Source organism: Anas platyrhynchos, chromosome 8 (assembly GCF_047663525.1).
Source record: "Anas platyrhynchos isolate ZD024472 breed Pekin duck chromosome 8, IASCAAS_PekinDuck_T2T, whole genome shotgun sequence".
Taxonomy (NCBI): domain Eukaryota; kingdom Metazoa; phylum Chordata; class Aves; order Anseriformes; family Anatidae; genus Anas; species Anas platyrhynchos.
Window position 1 is genome coordinate 11,283,785 of NC_092594.1, and position 17,003 is coordinate 11,300,787.

The 17,003-nt window shown below is 36.4% G+C and overlaps 1 protein-coding gene across 5 annotated transcripts in view; it reads right to left on the minus strand.

The window, feature by feature from the left end:
* Window positions 1–7,015: 7,015 nt before the first annotated feature.
* The window catches only part of COL11A1 (collagen type XI alpha 1 chain), a 142,749-nt gene continuing 132,761 nt past the window's right edge, over window positions 7,016–17,003 (minus strand). For all 5 annotated transcript variants that reach the window (XM_072042149.1, XM_072042148.1, XM_072042151.1 and 2 more), the window contains 10 exons: window positions 16,197–16,250; window positions 15,149–15,256; window positions 14,544–14,597; window positions 14,419–14,454; window positions 14,258–14,311; window positions 13,271–13,520; window positions 11,070–11,182; window positions 10,193–10,261; window positions 9,283–9,516; window positions 7,016–8,750 (listed from right to left, as the gene is read on the minus strand). In XM_072042149.1, coding sequence (XP_071898250.1) covers window positions 8,604–8,750; window positions 9,283–9,516; window positions 10,193–10,261; window positions 11,070–11,182; window positions 13,271–13,520; window positions 14,258–14,311; window positions 14,419–14,454; window positions 14,544–14,597; window positions 15,149–15,256; window positions 16,197–16,250 — 1,119 coding nt within the window. In that variant the 3' untranslated portion in view covers window positions 7,016–8,603. The remainder of the gene's footprint in view (window positions 8,751–9,282; window positions 9,517–10,192; window positions 10,262–11,069; window positions 11,183–13,270; window positions 13,521–14,257; window positions 14,312–14,418; window positions 14,455–14,543; window positions 14,598–15,148; window positions 15,257–16,196; window positions 16,251–17,003) is intronic.

Below are 17,003 nucleotides of genomic sequence, written 5' to 3' on the forward strand. Positions count from 1 at the left end.
CCTTTCACTTACCTTGGCATCAGCCTTCAGCAGTTCTCTGAAGTCTTGGTTTAATATTATCATAAAACATGGAAATAATGTGATATTAGACCAGATTTCTTTATCTTTATAAGTAGCTGATATCAGTACAGTGAAGAGTGAATATACTTTTATTCTTGTATGTACTCCTTGTGAATCACTCCTATAAAACTATCTTTTATATGTTTTACACCGGTATGTATTTATGATGAGTTATTAACTATGTTTTCCAAACATCAACTAAAATCTTTTAATAAGCTGAAAAAAATGAAATGTATTACATCATTGTGTAGGAAACCTAAGCTTGCTGAAGTAGTTTCTTTGGATTTACATTGAAAGTTTTGGAGAAATATACACCAAGCTTTATATTTATAACACAAGCAATATTTTCAATTCAATAATGTTTTCATGAGAGCATACTAGAGAATTGTGTTTTTGTTTGTTTGTTGTTTCCTCCTTCTTGCATATTTTTTTCAGTAATTCTGAAAGCACCTAACCAATGTAGATTTTGCATTTTTAGGAGGGATACAGCTCAAAGCTATCTTAACTTTTTTCTTCTTACCTTCCTAGGTGCTTAAAATGTGTGCTTGCATTTTCTGAATAACTAGATTCTAGTTCATTAAGAGTAAGATTTTTTTTTTTCTGCAGTTCATGTAAGAACAGTTGCAATATGTAACACGTAACAGGAATTCATGGTTTACAAATGTGTTAATGTAAATTATGCGTGGTCTGGAGTCCTCTCCTGCTCTGTCATGTTTTAATTTACAATCCCTACCTGCCTTTCTGGCAGCCAGATACTTTAAGCAAGAATTATCATTTCGTGTCTCTCTTCAGGATAACCTTCACCTAAGACAATTCATAGCTAAGGGAAATGAGAGTCCAGAGCATACCATATCCGTTAATTTATTGCTTGTCTATGGGTAGAACTGGTGCAGATCTCTTACTTTGTTGTATGTGTTACACCGAAATGTCCTAAAAGTGTGAATTTAGAAGAATCCTTGTCATGATCCTTAAAGTTGAGGGACAGTGGACAGATGATTGCTTATTCTCAAACATCTCTCTTAAAAGCTGTGATGAAATGTCATTTGATTTCAGAAGTGCAAATGCAGACCTGTGAACAATAACTGGACTGTGTGCTTTTTCTTCCGTTTGAGTAATGAATTCTGTACTTCTATTTCACACTGTTTAATGGTGTCATGTCAAAAAGATGAATTTAACATGACAGGTCAAGATAATAGGGGAAGGATTCTGGAAGCATTATAATGGGTTATGAGCTCCAGCAGCAATTAATTTTGGGGTTGAGTTTACTGAAGGAAGCTCCCAGGCTATCACAAAACCCTGAATGTGGCTTAGTTTTCAATCAAAGCTTTCAGAGGAAGAGATTACATGAAACAGGAGCTACCACATTCACCACAAAACTGATTAATCTGATTCATGTCTCCACGGAGGACTTTTCAGTGGAAACGTCTTTAAACTGTTTCAAAACTAATGACACAACTTCCTGTTGAGTTTATGCAGAGTTGTTTAAATACTTGTTAGTATTTGCATACCTGCTGTCAGAGGTCACACAGCTACGGCGGCTTTGCAGAAGTGTGCAGCCTTTTCTACCACAGAAAGACCTAGGTAAAGGATTAAGCTTAAAATTACTAATTACTCCTTTTTTTTTTCTTTTTTTTTTTTTTCCACCTTTATTTTTAAAAAAGGTTTCTTGTGTTCATAGACAAGCCACAGATAGATGCTAACTCATGGGCTGCATGTCATTTGTTTGACGTGATAGGGGAGAAAACACAAGCGTGAGAAGTGCCACTGACCTCTGTGTGCCATGGGCAGCAAAGTAAGACTTGAAGGGAGGAAAAGAACCCTGCGAAATAACATCAGGATCACGGGTAAGAGGGAATTGGGGTGCATCTCTTTTACTCACACACCACTGCACGCGCGGGGGCTCAGAAATTACCTCACAAGCCTTAAAGCTGCCGCCCCTGAGGCGAGCCCAGCCCCTTGCCATGAAGCGGTGCGGACGAGGAGCCGGTAGGCGCCCTCTGGCGGCGGCTAACGGCCCTAACGGCCCCGGCTAACGGTCCTAACGGTCCCAACGGTCCCGCGGTTTTTACCTCCACGTAAAGTGAATTTTTTAGGAGTTCTATCCGAGTTACCGAAGCCTTGCTGTGAACAGGCTTTGCAAAAGTACCTCGGTGTCTTTGCTTCCTCAGAGTTGTGTGTCTCGTTAGGGTTAAACGTATCATTTCAGATACCATCGCAGCTGAGTTCTGCTTGGGTACTGTGTATCCAAATTTGCTGTATATCTATATGAAGTATTTATCGTTGTGCATATTAAGAAGGTTTTAACTAACTGCATGCGTATGTTTCAGCCTTCAGCTTGGCTTTCAGATTTGTGATTTTGCTTTCATTTTACTTTTATAGTAGATAATTCTAACTTACTCATTAAATTTAATGAGTAATCACAGTGGCTAGCTGCTGTTTCTCCATGGTACACTTGTGCATACAGTCATCAGAAAGATTATGCAAAACATGAGAAATGAATGCACACATGCAGAACTCATAATGATTTGAAATAGTAAAGAATCATTTAATCGGGAAATTTTTCAGGTTCATGTGTACTTTTTCTTTCTTTTTTTTTTTTTTTAATTATAATTTACTGCTTTCTCCAGGGAAATTTTCACACAAAGATGCAACACTAGATCAAATGTGGTTCCTCAAGATATTATGGCTTTGTTTTGAAGCTGATGTGGTTCCATGTGGTTAAATGGACCAACTTTTAGGAGGAGGTTTCACAGTCATCAGCATGAACCCTGTTGTTTTCATCTGACTTTGTTGCAGAGACAGTTCTCAGATAGAGTAGCCCTGCCTGACCCACCTGCATCTCTGGTAAAACACAGGCAATGAAAAAGGCTGCTTAATTTCTGTTCCTAATGTGGATATGTGGATTACTCAGATGAGTTTTATGCTTTATGTGTCTGGTAGCACGTTAGTGTCTCTCTGTGTAGATTTCCAAGTCTTCTCTTCCTCCCTTATTTTCCTCTCTTCCAAGTACCTGACCTTAAAAGTTAAGCCTCTCATCCTCCATTTTAGATGCCCTGTGCTTTTCAGTAGCACCATAAAATTGGCTGCTCCATGGGAATAAAGAGCTCTGATGAGGGAAAAAGCTGAGGGAATGCTAGAGGTGAACTTAGAAAGGGAAGGAGAGGAAAGCAAGGGACAGACAGGCTCCTGCAGACATTTGTGACACCATGTTTCCCACAGAGGTCTGTGATGGTTGCTACTCCTTTTAGGTGTGGTTGTTATGTATCAGTTTTGCTGCTACCTCCTAACTAGGTGGCAGGTGCACCTTTCTGCTTCATAATGACTGCGAGAAGCAAACCTTGACCACTGCTGTACACCAGAAATCACATAAGATGCTCCCAGATAGGGCCATGATTTCTCACCCTGTAACCCAGGTTTGAGGAGAGGAGGGAGCCAAGTCCTGCTAACATCATTCATTCTGTTGTACATGGAGAACTATTTTTGCTTGGTTTTGTTGTACCTTTTATATAGACCCTTATTTAACTGTCAATACTGTACTCCTGTCCCCTTGTGACAATATTTGAGAGAAGGAAGCTCTTATGTCAGTAAAAATAATTCTAAACCTTTCTACTTTTCATGCACTTACCTTAGCTGTTTTAATGAATGGTGCCTGCTACAGAAGTCATTCAAGTCAGTGCTAATGATCTGCGTGACTTCACTTGCCTTTCTGTAGAAGATTCTGAGTAAAGTAACAAATAGTAAATCAGTATGTTGGTTTCAGAAACAGTAACTATTAGAATGGTGTCTGTGATCCTGAGCTCTGTTGACAATCTCAACATTTAGTAAATATTTCCCAGTTAAAAACTCAGGTTTGTGGCTCTACTCTATATTTATTTTGCTCTGGGAGGTACAGAGTTTGGAGGCTGGGCCCCTGCAAGCCACGCACACAACATCAGGGCCTAGTGCTGTTACAGAGCTTGCTGTGCTGTGACTTTTTTAAGTATCTCTGTGTATGAAGTATTTTAGAGTGAGATGGGAACTGAACAGGAGGCTTTGGTGTTCTTACCTTGTCACTGGGATGGCCTTGGGGCTCTGGACAGCTTTGTTGTTCCAGCCCTGTGGACTTGGAAAGATTCTTTTAATTATCTGTTACCTCCTCACTACAATGAAAACATAGCAGAAGATCCAGTTTAGAGAACTGAGACTAGAGCAAAAATGTTTTTCTTCTTGCAAAGAATTTTGCTGACCATCACATAAGGCACATAGCGAACACAGAATCAGTAGATGGCTTTGCATGCTGTAAAATAGTTATGACGAGTACTTACATTTTTCATCTTTGATGTATGCAGAGGGAGACATGATAAATGTTCCAGCAGCTATTCTGTTTACTGTATCATTTGAGGAGTGATTAATTTCCCATTTTCTTGTTATCTGTTGAGGGCTTGTTGACAGTGTTTATGGCAGATATTTTTTGTTTCAGAATCATGAAGGAGGTTGAGTCTCCGTGCTGAGTCTTCAGTTGCTCTGAAAATATGAGCTGAGTATGAGAAAAAGTGGTAACATTAGTCACTTGGGTGTATAAGGACTGAGAATCAGAAAATTGGAAGCTACTAGCCTTATTAGATTGTAATATCTCATGAAATATATATTAGACGTTGAAAGGCAAAGAAGTGGTCAGCATCATCCACCACAATGCAAATTAACAAAAAGTGATGAAAGGAAATCTGATAACAGGATTGAGGTTTTAACAGGAGAATGAGCTCTGGTCTGAACAGAACAAATGGCATGAATAAATGATGACATGGCACAACCAGGAGAGGGAAAACATACATTGACTGCTTATTTGCATACTTTTTATCATAACCCATTGACTGGTCCTTGATTTCTTGGTCATCTGCAATTTATAGAAATTATGTTTTAGTAGTGCATAATGTAATTGAGGCAAATTGGATCAACCAAATTTCAATTTTCATCTGTAGTTTAATCACTGGACTAGTTCAGTTTTGTTATGCTTCGGCAAGATTTAGCTATGATGTCATTGTGATGTTTTTGTTTAAAATAAATAAATAAATAAATCTTAGACCATACCAGGAATCAGTGAAGACAGTTAGATCCCAGTTCTGATGCTGAATCCTTAATCCTGGCTGTCTTACTGAAGTTAGCTGTGTTTTGATGAGGATAATGTCTCTCCACCTTTGGGAAACTGGAAACAAAGTCAGGGTCTGGCAAAAGTCTTGACAGAACCTAGACAAAATATGTCCATGGTAGTATTGTGGGCTTTGGCTTCATCCTGTCATTAGAACAGAGCCTTCATTCTCATAGCTGAGAAGAAAAAAAAGCCCAATTTTGGCTAAAGCAGCACATCTGCATGTCTATATGTTTGCAGCCTTCTTCACTGTAATAATCTTTGATGTCCTTATTGAAAAAAAAAAAAAAGGAAAAAGTGTATAGCTTTAGAGCAGCCTACTTCTTTGCAGTATTCTTGGCATTGCTTTTTACCAAATCAACAATGAGACTTTTTGATAATTTATATGCCTAGAAATGGAACACAAATATTAATGGTTTGGGGTAAATATAGTAGATATGACATTCAATATCCTGTCTTTTTCATTTTCAAGTTATTTTTGGTGTCTCATATCATAGTGGATGTTCATTCACAAGAAAATGTGTGTGTATAATAGAAAATCAGTTGCTATCATGGCATCTCCTATTAGTCATTAGCACATGAGGCTCTATTTTGTAATTAACAAGGTTGTCTCTGGGGGGAGGAGTCTTAAGTAAATAATTGTGCTCACTTTTTAAGAGAGATTATAGCTTTTTATTTCACAAGATGATTATTGGTCTTAGGCATAATGACTGCCTGTTTAGAGTGAAAAGATTAATTGAATTTTAGGAAGTTTTACAGGAGATGTGCTGATCATGATGAGTTGATATTTTCCTATTCTGGATAAGGAAGAAGAAAGGAGAGAGAAAGAGAAGCAGCTTTATGTCTAAATACAGGACAGTTTATACTTCTACAGGCATGGCTTGTCTTTTAGATCTCCATCATGTGTCAATGTTATGCTGGACAGAACATTGCCCCAGTCCGTAATTTTGTTTGTTGGCTTGAGGGTGCGGTGTGTCTACTTGCTGCATTTCCATGCAACATTACAGTGACATACTTGTTTGCAGTGAGGAAAATGTATGCCGTCTCCACTATGGCTTTTCTCTGTTTAAAGAGAGGCTCAAAGCAGCCTAAAGCAATACGTTCCAGTCTGGTCTGCGGTAGCATGAAACCTCAAGATCACAGAACATCCAATTTCTGTTTAGTTAGCTTCTAGAGGTAAAGTCCAGCTGTCATGTATTTCTGTGATTAAACAGGTTTTTCACTTGAAGTGTGAAAAAAATTGATCCTTATTTTCTTATAGGCTTGCTTGAAAACGGAATTTAACTTGTGTAGTCCCAGGTGACATAAGTCATGTCTCTACCTTGGACTCCTCACCAGTTCTGCTTGAGCTAGCTAAAAGAAAGTACAGGAGATGTTGTGTTGCAGTATGTTCTAGGTCATGGTCTAATTCTTGTCTTCTGTTTCCCATCAATAAATAGGGTCATTGGTCTACCGTGTGGGAGCCTACAGGGATAAGAACAAGATGATGAAGCACTCAGACACTGTAGCTTGCAAGACAGTGTCTGGGTAAAGAAGTTCAGGATTCGGTCTTGCATAAGACTTTTGATAGTACTGCATGGATTTGTAGCTGCAGCCGTCAGCATTAAGTAAATGTGAAGTTAGATAGATCAGCCCCTGCTGTGTACTGCCAATAAATAGCAGGATCAGTATCTCCTCTGGTAACATTTCTTGTCCTAGCACTATTGCTCGGTACCTGGCAGGATATGCAGTAAGATTGTTTTTTTGAGGCTGGATGGTCTGGAAGCAGAGTGAAGTTACAGTAACGAGAGTGGGTGAGGTCTGGACAATGAAAAGAAAAAGAATGACCAATCCAGGTAGACAAGACTTGATTTTATTAATAAAATTTGTATTTTCCTCTTTGAGGTGACAGTTACAAACTTTGGTTCAAAAATAAAAGAAAATATGAACAGCAAGAAGTTGACCTTTGAAATCTCACTTTTACATGTATAAACGTGCATGAGAAAGAACCAGTTGGAAATGAGCCAGCAGAAGCTAGTACTATTTAATTTAACAATTTATAAGAAATAGAAACAAACATTTATTTTCAAGTCTTACATATATTATGAAAAATAATTACAAAAGGATTTGTGTTGCAAAGTTAAAATGTAATTTCTACTTACAGCTACCTGAATAAAATATTCAGAGGGAAGGCCAAACCAACTTTTTGGGTGAGATTTAAGAGCTAATGGTAGCAGTTCGGGTCAAAGACAGCTTTGTAGGAAGCAGTCCCCTATGTGTTGCTTAGCAACTATGTAGAATCACATGACCTAGACATATTGCATCCCTGGTCCTCAGTTGAAATAACAGGAAAAAATAATTCATATTAATGGGACAGGCAAATATTGTATAGGACCATTCTGTGGAACTTCTAGTATCCAGTTCAAGAAGCAAACATCCATTATTGCTTACATAAAAATCTAAGTAAACACTGCAAGAAATCCATAAATAACTGTTTTGAATCCAGTTTTAATACTTATGCAGACCAAATAAGCACAATGGAAACAAAATCAGATGAGAAACGTTAAGAAAAAAAAAGCTATATGAATGATTTAATTCATACAGATTTTAACAGAAGTTTTTTTATTTTTTTTTCTTACTTGTTTCCCCTACCCAAAAATATAAACTTGTTTATTTTAGGTATATACAGGATTCTTATGAAATTCTGGAATTAGAAAAGAAAAAAACGTCTGAGGTATAGCACCATGGAACACAGCACCTTTGAGAGTGCTTTCATTATTGAAATTCATCATCATGGAGTAATATCAGCAGAAAAGGGATTTGAGTGTGCTGCTCAAGATCTTCCAGTTTTGCCACCTTAAGTTTTTTTGGCGACTTCAAATAACAAAGCTCTTCAACAAAAATATATACAAAGGGATTTTATTATTAATCAAAAATGGAATTGGCTTCACTGGCAATTACATCTTTATTTTTTCAGAATACATACACGGTATTGACAATGTAGTTTTGTAATTATAAAATAAGAGCCAGATGCAATTCAGAGACACATGCAAGTTTTGGAAATGGACAGAGAAATAACAGTATAGTACTGTACATAGAATAATTACAATTTATTAAACACTTTCATAACACCTCTGTTGTAATCGAAGGAGCACCATGTCTTTTTTTTTTTTTTTTTTTTTACAGCACCAAAAGAATTCAAAGGGTGGTGTTGATAAAGTGAGCTCTATGTTGTCTGTCTGTGCCACAGCATTCTTGCAAAGTTAGTTTAAGTCATGTGATTCTGGCCCTACGAGGGCAACAATAACTTTCTAGATGAGACACACATACACAGCAAGACATTTTCTATGCCATCCTTATTCAAAACTTGCATGTGGCAGGAAGTGGGTTGGTAGCACCAAAGTGCAACATTTTTGTTGATTTGATCTTTGTCTTAAGTTTAACCAAGGAAGCAGACAGGACCAACCTCAAATCCAAACTTTTGGTTCTGATCACCAAAGTCATTGATCATCACATCAACTATAGGCACTTGGTCTATTTTGGGTGTGTTGATTTCAATCACGGTCTTTCCATAGCCCTTTCTTGACTGTTAAAAATAAAATAAAATAAAAAAAAAAGCAAATGGTTATATATCAGAGGAGTAAACATGCTGTAGCTCTCCACACTGTACCTCTGTAGTGTGGAATTAATAAATGATTACCTTTCATGCATCAGATGTAACAAACTGTAAAGTTTATATTTTCATAGGATTTTATTTATAACGTAAATATATTTTCCTCATGGACTGCCTCCTCTTGTTATGCTAGTTTGCTTTTAATATTGTGGTCATACTAGCAAATAGTCTAGTTTCAGCACATTGGTGCTGACAGCCTGTATTCATGCCAGGTTTGTTCCATTTCTGTTGCTTGGCTTATAAAAATAATAATGATTTTTGTTCATATATAAAAATTGAATAAGGGACTAGTGAACTGCAATTAAAAACTACTAAAAGGTAGTCTATTAAAAATAAAGCCTTTAGAAAGCTTTTTGTCGGGGGAAAGCTTAAAATAAATGAATGTTTGATTTCTATTTTAATCGAAAGGTTGGTTTTGTAAAGAATATTCTGAACGTCTACTTACTGCACAGCCATCATGAAGCGCTTTGATGTACGGATTGTTGTCGTAAGACATCTCTTCATCATTTGATCCTAAGAACCTTAGTGCTTTGTCATAGCTGTCAGAAGATGCATCATGCCAAGCTACGGACTGATGACAATTGTAAGTGAAATTTTGTCTGGCAGAGGCACTCAGTAGTTTAAGGAATGTCATTTGGACCATATTAATGGAATTGCCTTCAACATCCAAATAGGAAAGCTGGAAAATAGAAGAATTCACATGAACATTTATTTGTTCCCTTTGTTAAAATGCAAAACAAAATTATTTTTGACAGAAGAACCACATAACTGTCCTTAATAAAAAGTAAACCTACACATATCATTTTATGGGTTTTTTAAGTTCAATGAAGCTATGACTCTGTAGTTCATGTCATAGCAATATATTTAGGACGAAGAACTATATATTTTAGCTTTGTTCTAATGGACAAGACAGAGAACTACCCCTATATAGCGAAAAACAGCAGAATCTCTTTGGGAATCTGTTTTTAGTTAATTATAAAGTTATGTCAGCCTGCAGGCTCATTTTTGCATATTCAGTATATTTCCAGTTATTTAGACTGAAGCACGGGATTTGTGCTGCAGCTGCTTTACTTAGGTTCAGTGGTAATGTGTGGTCTGCCAGAAGCCAGATCGCACTGTCAGCTGGGTGGGTGAGTACCGGGATTGTTGTGTGTTTGCTGCACAGTGGGACAAGACATGGCAGGTGCCTGCTGTCCAGTGGCAAGAGGCCATGTAACTGCTACAATATCTAGGGCAAAAGAGCTGGAGCTGAGAAGTATTAAGTTTCTTATTGTTTATATTTGATCCTGCCATTGATTTTGAAGGATTTTTGATACTTGATTTGTGAAAAACTGGATGCTGTAATGGCCACTTACAAGTTTGCCCCGCTTAAATTCACTAAACCAAGATCCTGGATTCTCCTTTGGCCATGATGAAATTCTAACCTGTGTGGTAAAACAGTGGAAATATAGATATTTAGAACATATGTTAACAGATAAGTTTTTAAATTACCTGGGACAAATTTCACATAAGATAGTAAAGAATGGTTCTTTCTGAGTTCTCAGCCTCTGTAAAAACACTAAAATAGGATGTTTTTCTGGTATAGAATGCCTTCAGATTAGTGACTTTAAATGGAATCCAAGGTGATAGCTTATAAAGAGGGAGAATTCTGTTTAAAGGAGACACTGTTGTCATCTGATAAGATTCAGGTAAATTGTTAGTGTAAATTGTTCCTGTGAAGAGTGTCTACAGTAGAGTTTTCACTGGTGTTGATTCTGATAGATCTATCTCATTTGGATAAGCTTTTAGAAAGCCTTCCTCTATACCATATACCACTCAGGGGTAATTTATACCAATGACAGAGGACACTGTTTATATACAGCGTTCTACATATACTTATAAATGAATAGATATAAATGAACTCACAAAAGAAACATAGTAAGAGTTTAACTTTTATGTGACAAACTCTAGATTATGCATTTCAACCTGTCACCCAGGTAGGCTACATTATGTAATGCAGTGGAAGGTTAGCAAGCAGGTGCACAAAAGCTCTATTTAAGCAAAAGAGTAGAAATGCTGTTTGTCAACTCAGTGTACCATTTTACTGCTTCATTCAAATTTATGCAAATTTAAATGTAATCAGAAAGACAGATATATGAAAATGTGACAATGTAATTATCCTGTTTAGTTCAACATTGCAATAGTATAGTAGGATATGTCAACAGCCAACTGAAAACACAGATTGGTACTTACTCCTTCAGATTTCTTATCTGGGTAGATGCAAGTTTCCCCACCTGCTGTGAAATTGCAGTACACTTTGAAGGAGTCTCCAGAACAGCCCTGGTTAGGATCAATCCAGTATTCCCCTAAAACATAAAGAGAAGATTTGCCTTTGATCATAAAAATGGTATTTGGAAGATTGTAGTCAGGTTTTACTACCTAATAGCCCTCCAGAGAATATGGTGAAGTTATCTGAATGATGTGAAAGCAACCTGTTCTTTTCAAAGAATCACAGAATGGTTGAAGTTCGAAGGGACCTTTGGAGGTCATCTGATCTAAACCCCTGTTCAAGCAGGTTGCCCAGGAACGCATCCAGGTGGCTTTTTAATATCTCTAAGGAGGGACACTCCACAATCTCCCTGAGCAAGTCACCTTCAGTACTGGTCAGTCATCATCACAGGAAAGAAGTGCTTCATGATTCTTTGAAGGAACCTCCTACATTTGTGGTTTGTTGCTGCTGCTGTTTATGGAATGTAACACCAGGATCAAAGTCTACTTTTATCTAACTCCTTTTGTTTCCTTCCTTCCCTTTCATTCCTTCTGTTCCCTTCCTTCTTTTCCCTTTCCTTCTCTCTCTCTGCTTCTCTCTTATTAACTGTTTTTGTCTCAAGCCACAGGTTTTCTAATTTTTGCCCTTTCAATTCTCATCTAGCCAGGTGGAAGGGAGCAGTGAGCAATCTGCTGTGTGGTGCATAGCTGCTTACAAGGGTTAAACCACAACAGATTGGTATGATTGAGGATTCCGGCCCTAGAATGCTAGGGCAAGTAAAGGCTGGGGATGAAAGAGAGGTGCAGTCAATCTGAGGTCCATTTAAAATCAGCACATTTTAAAATCCACTATTCTAATTATAACGATGATTTCTGTGATGTGGATCCTTATCTCCAGATAGTTTCACAGCAGGAAAGCAAAGATTTTCTGACACTAATGTTCTAATCGACTTTCAGGCAAATAGTAGAGGTTTTGAAGAGGCATGACAAATCCTTTTACTGCTTCTGTATTCTGAATACAGAGCATAGAAAAATCATTTATCATATTTTTAAAATTCTATTTATTCAGGCTGTATTTATTGAAAACAGTCTTTCCTACATGCAAGTCTTGCCCATGCAGAATTTTGTATTTTAATGACTGCATTTACTTTTATTTTAACCAGAATAAGATTCCTTTGATTTGAAGAAAGCTCCAAACAATAAGCAAATACTGTTAAATGAAGAAGACAAACGTGTTTTATAAAAACCATTCATTATTACAGAGGTATTGAATTGTAAAATATGTACTTTTTATATAGCGCACACACTGCTTAACTACTCCTCAAGGCAACCATCTGTTTTTATCTATCTAGAGTGAAAACAACAGAGTATTATTAAGCTGTCAAAATCTATTTTTTCTCCCATTTAAAAACAGAAAAATATTGCTCTGAACTGGGAAAAAATATCCATTGCAATAGAAAAAAAGTATGAAAGCTTGAAAATTGTGTGAAGGTTGGCTTTCATTGAAAACCTTTCCAAAGGGGGTAAATTCAGTTACGAAAAAAAGAAAACAGAATATAATGAAAAACAGTCCTTCAGAGCACAGTGAATTCACACTATTCTGCATTTTTTTATGCTAGTGCTTAGTAGCATTAAACAGTACTAGAGAAACTTGAATGTCCATTTGCTGAATGACACGGAACAAACAGAGGCCATTCTGGACTGAATTATTGTTTCTAAGGATAAAAGAATAGTAACTTCTTGAGAGTATAATATCTGTGCTGCTTCCTATATTATACTAAGCAGTTGCTAAAATAATTGTCATTTCTTTTAAAAACTAGAATCTATGCAGTATGTCAGTATGCTGACATTTGTGATTTTACTTTCATTGATCTAAATGGCATCAATCTTTTATTCCTCTCCCGTTTAGATAATTCTGGAAATGCAAGGCCTACCTTCCTGAACAATCTTTTTTTTTTTTTTTTTCTGGTTTTGTAATTAAAGAATAACGGCTGTTACCAACAGAACATATCTATACTCACATTTTATAAACAGAACCCTTTTATACCTGCAAAAATGGATTTAGTGACACTGTATTTATGGAGCAACTATATTAATCATCTATCAATAATTAATAATTCTGCCAAAGTATCATAGCAGATCATAACTTCAGCCTTGTTTGCCTTCATCATGCAATATTAACATACCGTCTGGGAAGTCTGGGTGGCAGAGTTGCAAGTCTTTGCAAGTTCGGGCTGGGTTGTTCTGAGTGCCCATTGGATACTTCATATGTTCAATGTCTTGTTTCAGTGAATTCAATGAACCAAATATCTCTTCCATGCCATCGGAATAATCCAGAATGTTATCACCAGCATCAGACACCATATAATCAGGAGATCTTCTAGTCTTTTTAGGTGACTGGATTGGCAGTGGCTGGATTACCTCACCTGGAGGACCCTGAATGGAAAACATATGTTTACTGTTTCTGTTGGTTTTCCAGATGTGTAAATACACAGAGGAAGACGAAAGAACATGACATGAAGATGCTTTGAACAGAGCTTCTACAATTTATTTATTTTACTTATTTCATTCATATTTATGCCAAAACAGATCGTGGCAGACCAAAACATTGTTTTGCTCTAAACTCATCCCACTCCATTGCTGTTTGGGGAAGAGTATGTTGCCCTCATGCAAGTGAAGAACTCATTTGTGATTGCCTTTTCATCCCCAGCAATTACCTGAAGCAGAGGCATAGCCTATAGCAAACAAAACTGTGAGTGTTCCCTATGATAAAATTTTAAAATTCCACTTGGGGTCTATAAAGCAGTACTTCATTTCAGAAAATTGAAACAATTCATTCAGATTTTGACTGTTTTCATTTTAGATTTTTATGCTATGGAGAAGAAGTAGTAGAAACAGGAGAGTATTAACAGCAGGAAACTGAAATCATTCTGTTTTCTGTGCTTCCATATGATACATTAAATCATCATTGCATTTTTTATTATTTCTAATGGATTTTTTTCAGAGCAGACAATGTATTTATATGTGTGGTGGATTTCTGTTTCCTGACAAATTTATTTTCAAACAATCATTAATATGTTCCTTATCTGCAAGTTCACAAGTGTTGTTTTCAAAGCCTGTCAAAACAGGTCATGTCAGTACAATGTGCTTTTATGTCAAGTAAGAGTTCTTACTGGAGGACCAGGTGGACCAGGTAAACCACTGTCACCCTTTTGACCAGCAGGGCCCTATAAAGGAATGAAAGAAATGTAATATTAACCATATTACATAATGTTAAAAAATAACACATGGAAATTAAGTACAAAGACAGAAAATATGGAGGAGAATTACTCACACTGGATCCTTTGGAACCTTTTGGACCTTGAGGACCCTATGGGGAAGAACATAGGCACATAGTTGGAGTATCTTCCACACAACATGTGAGTGTTTTGAACAGGAGGACTGGATGAAGTAACTTACAGGTAAACCAGGAGGACCAGGGGGTCCAAGTGGACCAGCAGGACCAGAAATTCCCTAAGAAAGAATAAGAGAATAAGTCCAGAAATACATTTTACATAGTAGACTGGATTCAGAAATGCATATGTATCAAAAAGGTAGTCCTAGTAAGTGTCCAGCCCTGGTGAGTTTTAATTTAGGCTATTCGCTAGTGTCCAAAATAGTCTTTGAAATATGATCTGACAGTTTGAGTTGCATATATTTGTTCTCATGCTCCAACATTTATAGTCACAACTCTGTTCACGTTCAGATCATCTTTGAAGCCTCAATTTTTACATAGAGGCTTAAAACATGACTTTATAACTAGGAGAAGAGAGGCTATTCTGGGTAGTACATAACAAGATTGGTGCTGTTAGTGTTATCTCATCCCTAACTTAGGTGTATGTTTCCTCCTCCTGAAATGCTCTATGACCTGGTTTTAAGTTGTATAGCTTCACTGTGTTTGTCCATTGTCTAGGAAAGCTTTAACCTCTAGGAGGAAAGTCTGGTGTTAAGTGTTTATAGTAACTTTATATGTCTCTTTCAAAAAAGACATGCATATAACTTGAATGAAAGCACGTTTTACTTACTGCGTCACCCTTGGCTCCAGGAGACCCCTGTGGGCCAGGAAGACCCCTATCACCCTTTTCACCCTGTTCTCCTGGAGGTCCAATCAGGCCAATCAAACCAGGATGTCCCTAAACAAGATAGAAGAAAGAGTGAGAACTCAATATATATAAAGTAGATGTGCTTTGCAAACACACAAATTAAAACTTTCAAATGACATCACAGTTGCTAGTTATCAATTAACTTGAAAAAATTACTCTGTGAGCATATTAAATGTTAGTTGGCTTTTTAAGATTATTTGCAAGCTGTGAATGCTTATTCAGTGAAAGAGATCAAAGTGCACCATAGTCCTTTCTGAAACTGATGCAGAAATAATAATACCTATAGATACAGATTACATACCACCTTTTATATTTTGATACTTATAAGCATATTACAGAGTTGCACATTGGATTCCACAGGTAATAGAGCTGTATAAACAGCTGACCTAACCATATAAACAAAAATCGTAATTCACAAGATATATTCATATCCTTTTCTCTATACGGTTCTTCCCTGATGAACAAGCAATCAATAAATTGTTGGGACTCTATTAGAAAATGGTATTCCAGATCTCTCGATCCATTATTTCAAAAAGAAAATATAGCTGGAAAATATTTGCATTTTGTTGTTATAAAATTAAATTCTCTAATAATTTTAATTTCCATTTATTTATTTATTTATTGTGAAACCAAAGGTTCTCTTTACATCAGTTTTTGGAGTTTTCATTGAAAGGAAAAAAATTTGTATGGTCATTAGATTACCATACAGGCAGTAATGTTTTTCTTTCTACATATCTCCAGGATATCAGATGTTACTGAAAACTTCACAATTACCATGAAAGCTATGGAAAGCTGATTGATAGATAGCTAAGGTTGTCTTGCTTTCTGATACAAAACAACAACAAGTAAAACAACAAACAAACAAACAAAACACCACAGCATTTCTTTCTCCTAATTTTATAGTCCTTTAGACTGGGCCAAAACAACAAAGGTACAAACAATGAATAAAAATATAGACATTCTCATATACCTTCTCTCCTTTAGAACCTGGATCTCCTTTCAGGCCAGGTAAGCCAGGTGGACCCTAAATAAAACAAGGGAAGAAATGTAAAAGTAAGTTTTTACATACTGCACAAATCATGTTTTCTTGAAATATTTTAAAGGCAGAGTAATTCAAACTGTGGAGGCATTCAGTGGTTGATGGCTGTGATTTAGGGCTCAAGATAATATTGATGTGTATGTTTAAAAAGGCATAAAGATGCTGCTGTAGCATTTAAATTTCTCTATAATTAGAAATCTATAAAGAAGGAAAAGGTCAATTAAATTTTTAAACTGCACTGAAAGCATTCAGTAAGCTATATGATATTCAAACATTTCAACTGAATTTTTGTTGATTAGCTTAATTTTGCTTGTGTTTACATGATATGCTTTATTTTTACTTCCACCTTAGTTGATGTACCTATCCAGACAGTAGTATGTATCTTCTCCAGTTTCTTATTTTAGCCCTTTATATCATAAGACAGTATAAAATATCCCTTGTTTTCTACCAGTTTACTACAGCTCAAAAATATTATTGCAGAATAAAAATCAGATTGTTTATAGTAACTGCTCCTCAATGTTTTTTTTTGTTGGAGAACTACTTCATAGTTTGATTCCATACTTAAGGTATGGAATCATACCTTAAGAGGCTGAGAGTCTGATTAACAGGGAAAAAAAAACAAAAAAACAAAAAAAAAAACACATGCTTAAGTAGAGTTCATCTATTTCCCCAATCATATGAGAATATTCAGCTACATAGTATGCACTTGTAGGGTATCCTGTAAGGATAGAAATGAAT